The sequence below is a fragment of the Musca autumnalis genome, unplaced genomic scaffold (genome assembly GCF_047663935.1).
Source record: "Musca autumnalis isolate F117 unplaced genomic scaffold, ASM4766393v1 scaffold_3, whole genome shotgun sequence".
In the NCBI taxonomy this organism is placed as follows: Eukaryota; Metazoa; Arthropoda; class Insecta; order Diptera; family Muscidae; genus Musca; species Musca autumnalis.
Window position 1 is genome coordinate 218425 of NW_027411866.1, and position 11397 is coordinate 229821.

General features: G+C 35.3%; 1 protein-coding gene across 13 annotated transcripts in view; it reads left to right on the forward strand.

Annotated features, from left to right (window-relative positions):
- Window positions 1–5745, forward strand: part of e(y)3 (PHD finger protein enhancer of yellow 3) — a 28826-nt gene extending 23081 nt beyond the window's left edge. For all 13 annotated transcript variants that reach the window (XM_073975154.1, XM_073975155.1, XM_073975153.1 and 10 more), the window contains exons 5-12: window positions 326–414; window positions 475–627; window positions 3216–3662; window positions 3717–3989; window positions 4065–4359; window positions 4422–4575; window positions 4630–4818; window positions 4882–5745. In XM_073975154.1, the coding sequence (XP_073831255.1) occupies window positions 326–414; window positions 475–627; window positions 3216–3662; window positions 3717–3989; window positions 4065–4359; window positions 4422–4575; window positions 4630–4818; window positions 4882–5375 (2094 nt within the window). In that variant the 3' untranslated portion in view covers window positions 5376–5745. The remainder of the gene's footprint in view (window positions 1–325; window positions 415–474; window positions 628–3215; window positions 3663–3716; window positions 3990–4064; window positions 4360–4421; window positions 4576–4629; window positions 4819–4881) is intronic.
- The last annotated feature ends 5652 nt before the right edge of the window (window positions 5746–11397 follow it).

The following is an 11397-nucleotide window of genomic DNA, read 5'->3' on the forward strand; positions in this document are numbered from 1 at the left end:
ATGGCCTTATATATTTTTCTAGAATGTGTTGTTGGAAGATGTTTTTGATCTGTTTCGATTCGAAAGTATTATTTTAGGTGTCCCTAGAAAATATCAGTGAATGCGGGCTATCACTTTCAGTGTTTGGAAATAATCATTATATACTGATACTTCTTATGTCATTGTATTATTTTAATTACTTTGTCTACATTTTGTTATCAATCAGAGTCCAAAATTTTTATAGCTCATATAACGATAATGGCTTTAAAATCTAATAATTATACATCTAAGCCCTTAATATATGCCGCGTTGTTACAGTTTCTACATTTATTTTTCCATTTTACAGGCACCCCAAGTATTCGAAGAGGATACCCGAATGAGTGCAGATTTAAACCAATCTAGTACACAGTCTCAGACCTCGCCTCTTCACGCAAGGTACAATTTAAATCAGAATTGCTAGCTCAGTCAAATATTATAAATTGTAATTTTTTCTAGTCAATCGGATTTCTATACAAACGAAGAATCCCAATCCTCTGTGATCAGCAATAACAGCATATTGGATTCAAATATCACATTTTCATCACAAAGTGGTTCCGCTGCAAGAAAGCCCATGAAAAAGAAGAAAATGGAAGTTTGCGTAGCAGAGGAGTAAGTATATGAAACATTTTCTCCGCCCAAGACGAACAAACATCGAGCGCTACACGGTAACGCAATAAATTGCTGAACTGTTTCGTTCCATAAGGAATTTATTTAGCGGTTGTAAATATTGGAAAAGACCATTATACCTGTCCGTGTACTCGATAATTTGTTATAACATGCCTGTCCATGTACTTGATAATTTATAATAATTTTTACAAATGTTTTGAATTTTGATAGTTGTGTAATGGAAAAGTTGCTAAAATAAGTGTTTCAGCAACATTTAGTAAAAAATTATCAAGTAATTATCGTTTATGGCAACTATTTATGTAAAAACTATACCGGTTTTGCGCAAATCTCTTGCTATTAGTCCTCAAAACAATATTCAACAATATGCCTGTCTGCGTACTCGATAATTTGTAATAATTATTACAAATGTTTCAAATTTTGACAGTTGTATAAAGGAAAAGTTGCTGAAAAATTTGTTTCAGCAACATTTAGTAAGTAAAAAGACACACCAAATATATACAAAGTTTATTTTCGATTTATAACAGATACAGACTAAAATAAGAATTATCTACTACTTTGAGGTGACAATAAAAGTATTGCTGTACTATAAAACTAATCATTTTTGCACATTTTTATAGTCATTCTGCAATAAACGAAGACGAATAGATTAAAGACAAGTATGCAAAGAATAAATATTTAATTCAATATGTATTGTGGGAAAATGGACCAATGTAAGAGTACGTTTATATATATAACCGGATTTAACAAACCCACTGGATATCAAATGTCAATTCCTTTGCGTATACGTAAAATAAATCCTCATTAAGAGGGTTAACCCCGCAAAATGCTATAATATAAACATGGCCTAAAGCAGTCTGATTTTCGGTTTGAAAACGTAAAAACACCTCTGGAAAGTATAGGGAAAAATAGACCCTCAGTGCAGTATTTTGAAACGAACTTTAACAGGCCACAATTTCCTCTCTCAATAGTATTGGATTGGCTTCGTTTTTACAAATACAAATATATACACAATAAATCGCAAAAATTGCGCCAAATCCAATAAAACCGATCAAATTTAGAAATTAAACTCCTATTTGTAGGTACTATATTCTTTACCATGAAACATAGTATGCGAAATTGGGTTCACGGACACATGATAATGATTGGGAAGACATCCCCACTGATATCATTAGGAAATATTTAATAGTCATTATTCTGAAAGTCAGTAAATGGGATCCAAAAACTCGAACAAGTTCAAGTACCACCATTCCAAAAGCCAGATTACGACATATTAACCTTATTTGTAAATTGCTGCTGTGATATAAAAACACTAACCTGATAAATCCCTCGAAACAAAATCCAGATCCAAAATCCATCCTTATAACATTTTTGGTACATGTTAAGAAAACAAGTCGAAAAAGATCCTCCAACGAAATATATTGTATTTGTATTGTATCTTTATTTTTTCATAAACGTTACAAATTAAACTCTTACACTAATGTAAATATTTGTTTCGAAAAAATAAGATTTACAGCATGATTCATATGAATCGTCTGCTGGAAATTTGAGTTCTTATTTATAACTAGTAATTAAATTCGTTTATTAACATTTTTCTGTACTTTATCACGATTTTTTTGCATATTTGGAAAACTTTCATATCTTCCAACGAAATATAAAGATGTGCTAAAAATTGGGGAAACAGTGCCCTTAGAGTGCAGCATGTCGAGTCTTAATTTTGGGTTAATTAAGCTCATTTAAGCTCCAAAGAACGTCCCAAGTGGATAAGGAACACAACTTTGGTAATTCACCAAGAAACGATAGATTTGGTAATTTTTGCAATACCTTCATTTATTCTTATTTTTGTCTTAATTTTATAAATCGAATGTAAACTTGCCTATTTTGACGGAATGTTGTATTGAGGACCAATAGCAAGAGATTTAAAAAAAAAAACGTGTAGTTTTTACATAACAATTAATAAAAAACATAAACGAACAATTAATATGAAATTTTCTACACTTTTGGTTTTTGCAATACATTTGTTGCTTAATTATGCCTGTCTGCGTACTGTAAGTTGTATAAAGAAGAAATTGCTGAAAATGTGTTTCAGTAACATTTAGTAAGGACAAACCTATTGTATGTGTATTAGTTTTGTCTTTTTACTTGATAAATTTTACTAATGTTGCTGAAACACATTTTCAGCAACTTTTTCTTTATACAACTGTCAGTTTTAGAAACATTTGTAATAACAGGTGTGTCTTTTTAATTACTAAATTTAACAGAATCATTTTTTCAGCAACTTTTCCTTTATACAACTGTCAAAATCGGCAACATTAGTAATAATTATTACTAATTATCACGTAAAAAGAAACAGCTAATTATTACAAATGTTTCTAAAACTGACAGTTGTATAAAGAAAAAGTTGCTGAAAAAATGTTTCAGCAACATTTAGTATGTAAAAAGACACACTAATTATCACGTATAAAGACACACTTAATATTTAAAATTACGTGTATCTTGTCTGAGAATAACGCGTTGGTGTATACTTTCTGTGTCCAAATTAGAGTAAAAAACATTTTTAATATCTCTTTTAGTACGGACTTTACAGTTGCCTCAATAGCTGAATATGACTGGCCACCACCAAAGGGCTGTTGTCCTTCAAAAAATAGAGATACATTCATGATTCAGGAGCAGGTTGCCATGTACTTGGGTATAAAAAGTTTCAAACGGAAATATCCTGAATTGCCTCGACGGCAAATAGATATGGAGGAGCGAAATTGGTTGCAAGAAAAAGGCTTAGTTTCAGAAAAGATGTGCGATTTGGGTATAACCGCTGTATGGGCTTCCGATATATTGGATATTATGTACACCGACTTTTATGACAAGTATGAAGAATATAAAGATTTTGTGAGACAAAAACATTTACGAGAAATAGAAGCTAAGCAAAAGTCACTGGGTCTAAACGTTGCTGGGCGGGGTTTACAAGCTCGTGAAAGAGCCTTGTTATCTACCAGTAAATGGAATTCATATTTTAACAGAACGTAAGTATTTCACAGCTCTAGCACGTCCACAGTATTTACCAAGTCTTATTTCAGTCGCAAAGATGAGCGCTTGTCATTCCTTGATTTACAAACGTTAGTTGTAAATAAACCCTCCACACACACTGCTCCGATAACAACCATAATTAACAGGTCCGTTGCTGATGCTGTTGCGTTAGCTGCCAAGGCTGAACACATTGCGGAGCCACCTACCCTTTTGAAACCTCGTATATGCGAGCCAGAAAGACCAAGAGATTCGTACTATCCATTGTCGTTGGTTCCGGGCCAATTTTGTGAAAAGTATTACAATTATTCAGCCCAGGAATTACGGTATGCATTCATCATTTTCAAATATAAAGACAAATAAGAAAGCTCTTTATTTTTTTTTTATCAATATTTACGCAGACATGTGCCCCTTAACACAGTTTTGGAACTTCCTTTCAAACTCTGGCAACACAGTGAAAAGGAAGATAACAGCTCCGATACAGATTCTGCTACCGAGAGTCTTGATAATACAATTGAGTTGGAAGGTCCGAATACGAGTATAACACGACGACAAACCAAACGATACGCCCGTCTGAGTCGCCCGTGCGGAAGCAATTGTATTAATGAATTTAAAATACCACCAATACCAGGTATTTCTACATCGCCGAGAAACTCTATTAGTTCTTCATCTACTGAAGAATCATCATCTGAAAGTGTAAGTTTATCTCTGCAACATTGTTCATATCCATAACAATAATCATATGTCCACGTCGCCAGGATTCTGATTCCTCCTCCTGTTCATCATCATCTGAAGATCTTTCGGAAGACGAAGGTTCTCCGGTTACTTGTGCTGTTTGTTTGCGCCCGCATAATCGCAATCTGAATAACATACCAGAATTGTTTGTGCAATGCTACACATGCAGGCGAAAAGGTAAAAAATAATAAACCAAATCCTTTCTATATGTAAATTCTATGTATTTTTCAGTTCATCCTAGCTGTATCGAAATGCCGAGACGAATGTCGCTACGCGTCCGTAATTATAATTGGCAATGTGCTGATTGCAAGTGCTGTATTAAATGCAAACAAAAGCAAGATGAGAATAAGATGCTATATTGTGAGCAATGCGACCGCGGATTTCACATATATTGTCTGGGAATAAAATCAGTGCCTGAAGGTAAGAGAAAGTGTTCTTTTAAGGTTCGATGTACAAAACCCAAAGTATTATTATTATCATTAGGTCGTTGGAGTTGCAATCGTTGCAGTATTTGTATGCGATGTGGAGCTACCACACCGGAAGGCATACCATCCTACCATCCGTTAATGAATTCTCCAAGTGGAGAACAAGGGAAACACAGTAGACATAAAAGGCTTAAGTGGGTCAATGAATATCGCTTGGATCCCATAACAAAGATGAAAGAACATACTTCTATGTTGTGTGTTCCCTGTGCTAGAATGAAGTCATCGAAGAGAAGTGTAGTAACACTTCACAGCAACAGTTCAAATGCAATTATATCTCCGGTTACCAATAGTTGTGCCGATTCGTGTAGTTCGCCCGGTGTGACATCTCCAATAACTACAACATTGATCGCCGATTCAACACACACTGAAACCACCACAGAAGGTAATGCGAACAGTATTGTCTCAAGCGAAGAGAACAATTGCTTGGAGAAAAACGATTGCAGGATGCTTTTAACGAACTCAAAAAATGCCCTACCGCCCGTATTTGCCTGAGTAGGGGTTATACGGTGGCATTACCCCAGTCTTCAGCCATCGAAACAATCACCTTGTTCTTCAACGAATTTATAGCGGACTAGCTCTAATGAGGAAGAACTGTAAAAAGGCGAACGTTAGGCAACAGAATATAGTTTTTACTTTACTTTATTAACATATTTATGTATTTTTTATTTTACGCAAATTAAAAATGGAAAAGTGCATTTATAAACATTACCTACTGGTTTGTTTCGTGGAAAAGAAAAGTATGTACATTTATATGTTCAGAACTCATTTTGACTGATGTGTATGAATCATTTTCCTGATATCCATTTTTGTAAATTAAGACACACAAATTAATTTTAATAAAATATGATAGTCCTTTCTAATACATCAATTTGTCATTATTACAGAAGGTTTGTAAAGCATAAACTATAAGGGCCAGTTTCTCTACGTCGAAAGAAAATGAATGCAAACGAAAAACACCTAAACATTTCGTAACAAAGCTTATCAATAGGCCGTTAAAGTTACACAAAACAACTTAAAATAAACTACTCTAGGAAACTCGAAAAAAAAAAACAGAATAGAACCAGTACAATTAAAGTTCATGAGATTGAGCGTACCTATAGATTTTTCGCCTAAACGCGGACAGTGAGTGATCAAATCCTTCAAGAGAAGGTGGAAGATTGTTATATATGCGCGCAATCCTAACAAGAAATGATTTTTCCAAAATTGTAGTAATTCTGGAAAAGTGATTTGTACATTCCTTGTAGACCTACAAGTAATATTGATTTTGTTTTTGCTTCGAAGCAACTACAAAAATTGAAAATCATACACAAGTTTAGTAGTTTTTCTTTCGTATTCATTTTCGTTCGACATAGTGAAACAGGCTGTAAAATAAACACAAAGTGGTTAACAAAAGGCACGGATCATTAACTGGAGCTCGTAATAGTGTTAGAAGATATAGGTTATTTCAGTATTTGCCAGCTGATTTTTTCTGTAAAAAAGGTGAGGGTGAGTGATAATTGTAGAATGTATGGCTGACTTCCGTATCGTCAATTGCTTTTCGTTGTTTAAACTTCGTCGAAGCACTCCTCGAAAATGCAACTAAATGGCTGAATTCCGTATTGTCAATTGCTTTGTGTTTTGTAAACTTTGTTAAAATATTTCAGTTGCACACTCATTCATTGTACACAACAACAGCGTTGTCAGTATTGGTGATTTTTCCCCAAATTAGGGAATTTTTTTCTGAAATGGGGGAAAATAATTCGTCTTGGGGAATTGCGGAATTTTTGGGGAAATTTGAAAAATCTTTGGGGAAATTCTTTTTTGAGTAATCAATTCAGATATTCTGAAGGTTTTTAACAGTAGCGCACGCGTAACGCACAAATAACATGCGTCATGTACTAAATGGTCACAGCTGTTCAAATCACTTTTGTACATACTTTTGGCTGGTGTCGAGGCGCTGGAAATTCTGATAATAAAGAATAAACTCGAGTTTCCAGCAGCCTAAATCAATAAATAAATATTTTATTGCCATTATGAGTTCATATCATAAGTGGTAAATTATGTTTTCATATTTCGGGAACACTTTAAATAGAAGATAGCGTTTAAGATTCCACATGCATCAGTAGCTGGTATCACTAGTGTTGTGTGTGCATTACGTGCTGCATTACGAGCGACCGCACTTTAGTTTTTATGACCCTTTTTATGACACACACACAATGTGGGAAAATTCTTCATTGATCAATGGGTTGCATGGTTGGGACAATGAAGAATTTAGAGATAAGAATTAGTGATTGCTTAGGTTAAGAAATATTTTGTTAAGTAGCATGTAAGTTGAAATTGGAAAATAAAAAAATGAGTGTCTCATCAACACCCAACCTGCCAACATCTTTCTTTACATTTGGTCCATCGAGCCTTCTCTTTGATGAAAGAGAAACCGGCGGCGGGACGAGTATGAAGAAAGAATACGAAGAAGGAGGAAGAAAACGAGGACGAGAAGAGCGATTAAATAATATATCTTACGACGATAATCGAACCGGCGCACAGTGGTCGAAACCACTGATCTAGCGGCGCGAAATTAATAACTTGGAAACGAATGAAGATATCTTTCTGAAATTTTGCACAAACTCAATCTGTGTCTGTGGGTAATTATGGACTAAGTATGAACAACATAGGCAAATATTTTGGTATAGCCCCCATATAACGGTACCTCCTGATATTCGATATTTTGAGGATTAAAGCCACCTTTTCCTTCCAAATTAGTTGTAATTTGGTACTTAGGGTTCCTAGTGATCACTAAACCTTTCCACCAAAAATTGTGGACATTGGTCCACGTTTGGGTATAGGCCCCTTTTAAGGTACCTCCCGACTTTCAGTAGTTTGGGGATTTAAAGCTACATTTTCCGACCAAATTAGGTGTAATTTGGTATTTGGGGTTCCCAGTGGACACAAAAGTTCTCCACCAAAAATTGCGAACATAGGTCTACATTTTGATATAGCCCCCATATAACCGTACCGACAGATTTTGGGTATTTTGAGGATTTAAGCTATTTTTCAAGACCATTTATCAGCAAGATTTGCAGCTATTTGCAGCTAAATTTTGGTTATTCGAAATCTAGGGAGTCCAATTTAATTATTAAAAAAATAACTGGACCGAACCTCGGTGGACCTTTGTAGTTACGCTCCATCCAACAAAAGTATATTGCACTAAAAACATACAAAAAATAATAATTTTTGAAAATTTATTGCTTTATAACTATGTAACTTCAGGCCCCAAACATTTTATTTTAATTTAACTAAAACCCTCCCCTATCAATAAAAAATAAACTTTGTTTAGTTTTATTACGAAATTATTTAACAATTAAACAAATATGAGATCAAGTTTTTAGCAACAATTTTATTAAAATCTGATACGTCAAAATTTCTTGCACGTGACACTGAATAACTGAGTGAATATTTACAACAACAAAAAAGTAAAAACAAAATCTTAGTCAGCAGAGTGTCTTTAATCGATATAATGGAAAACATTTCGCATTTTTATACTTTGATTTTTTGACTTTCGCGCCGCTAGATCAATGATTTCGTCCTCTGTGCGGCGGCGAAAGCGAGAAGACGAAAGAATACGAAGGAGAAGCGAAAATCGAACGAAATTCCGAAGAATAAAAGGAGCGATATTACGAAGAAAAGGAGGAGCGAAATTACGAAGAATAAGAGGAGCGAAATTACGAAGAGAAACGACGAAGAAGACGAAAAAACGGAAACGAAAGGGAAGAAGAACGCACGGAGAAAGTGGAACGACCAAAAAGAACAAAAATTCTGCGACGGTCGACGTCGAGAAAACAACAACAATCAACGGAAGCAACGAGACGAACAAACTAAAAATATTCAGTGTGTTCTAACAAAAGGAGAACATAACATAACAAAAAACCCAACTAAAATCGACAGCTAAGCACAACTACATATACTAAACATGGCTGCGGAAGTACAGTTCGACTTGCCATGCGAGAATCGATGGCTAAGAAGCCTAAAGAGGACATTTAATTTCACTCTGGCGAACCTCACTCTGGTAGAAATCGAAGGAGATTTCTTTTTAAGGCGAGCATATAATTCCTTGGAACGCTATAAGGAAAAACTTAAAGCAACATATGATATAATTTTCAGGAGGAGGTAACTGTTTGATGGAAAAACAGTTGGAAGAAGCGCAAGCAAGTTGTTTCTGCGTACAAAGATCGATCATGAGAAAACAAGGTGCTTTAAAGGAATTTGATGCCGATTTCGAGAGGAGGTCAAACAACTGGAAACCAAGATACTCTTGGTCGCCAGCACCTGAAACTAACAATATCAACGAATCGACTGCAGAAAGCGAAATAACACGAAGATTGGAAGTGAGGAAGTCAAATTCGGTTGAGAAGTGGACGCAAAAAAGCGAACTGAGGAGCGAGTCAGGATATGAGTCAGCGGCAGCAGCAACAAGTGACAAGAATTCTTCAACTTTATCTCCTGAGGAAGATGATTCCATTAAAAGTATGGACAAAAAAACTGATCGTGTGTACCCCACTTAACACTTATGTATGTATGTAACAGTCATACCTAAGTCCCAATTTACAGTTTGTAGGTGAGAGAGGGGGCTGAGAGGCAAAGGGTTACCATATGCCTCACCTCTCTCTCCATCAAACTGACAATTGCCGCAAGTAAACTCGCCTAATGTAAATTGGGACTAACTTACGTCGAGACATACAAAAATTATTCACAACACTTTGTTACCGACAAATATCGGTAAAATTAAACCAAATCGAAATCATCTGATTTTGCTGTCATTCGCATTACACGCGACAACTCTGGCACGATTCCGTTTTCATGCTGTCATTCGCATTACACGACGACAACTCTGGCACGATTCCGTTTTCATGTCATCCCCCAGGCCTAAATTGTGTGGTGTTTATTTGTTGGTTGGTGTGGCATATTTTGTGTGTCAGGTCATGGTACAAATACACAGGTAGCCGCATCGGCAATTGTTGGCAACATAAGATGTCAAAATTTGACATCAATTCAATGCAATTGACACATTATGTTACCATTAGCTGGCATGATAATGCTACCTGTATTATTGTACCATGTGTCAGGTGAAACGATATCTTGATATGTATATGGGGCTTACCTAATTAATTGCGTGTGTGCGTGTCAATAATACTCACCTTTTTACGCATGGTTAAGTCATCTATACGGACGTATTACCCAAATACGTTATTTCAATTTTTGACAAAAAATATAAAAATACAATTACACATATTAAAAAATTTTATAGAAAAATGGAAAACGAAATATTGGAGGATATGGAGAATGTACTTCTCTTATACGACGTCATACAAAATTCATCATATAGAAGATGCAACAAAAAACTTTTCGGAACCAGAGAGGAGCATGGTTTTTATTTGACTGGCGTCAATATATTAGAAGCCGAGAATGATGGTCTATTTGAAAAATCTATCCGAATGAGCAAACATAGTTTCCGGGCATTGCATAATCTAATTGGTTTCGCTCTAGAAAAAAATTCATATCACAGAAAACCCATAGAATCTGAAAATCGGCTATACATAACACTATAGTAAGTGAAGACATGATACGCATTTGATAAAGGAAACATTACTGTAAACTATTCTGTAAAATTTAGCTATTTAGCCCATGGATGCAGCCTTCATACCTTATGCATGAAGTTCCGCATTGGTCTTGAGACTGCACGAACAATTATTTTAAATACATGCGATGTTTTATGGGAAACTTTAAGAGAGTTCTATATTCAACCTCCTTCGGAAAATGATTGGCTGGACATAGCGGAAGGTTTTCAAAATAATTGTGGTTTACCGAATTGTATGGGTGCAGTCGACGGAAAACACATAAGAATTGTATGTCCTCGAAACTCAGGATCTCAATATTACAACTACAAGAAATATAATAGTATTGTAAGTAATATCCACCACGTAAACGATTCATTTAAAGTCATGTGTATTTATCTCCCAAGGTGTTAATGGCAGCTTGTGATGCAAATTACTGTTTCACATTGATTAATGTTGGAAACTATGGAAGTATTAGCGACGGAGGAGTTTTCCGAAATTCACAATTCGGACAACAAATAGTAAATGGGGCTTTCAATTTTCCACCTCCACGCAGACTCCCGGGTTCACATATTTATTTCCCACACTACTTGGTAGGAGATGCTGCCTTTCCTCTAACAAATAACATTATTAAGCCTTATGCGAGGGTCAACAATGAACAAATGGTGAAATTCAATAAAATAATTTGTGGAGCTAGGGTAAAAATAGAAATGACATTCGGAATATTGGCATCGAAGTGGAGAGTACTTCACACTCCAATTGGCTTTTGGCCGCAGAATGCCACAAAGGTAAAAATGCTTCAGACAAAATGTGCTTTTATAATGCTATACATAATTTAGATTGTCTTGGCGACTGTTGTGCTACACAATTTCCTGCGTCTTAGTAGAACTGATGCTGCAACTCAAGATGATAGCAGTTCACTAAGG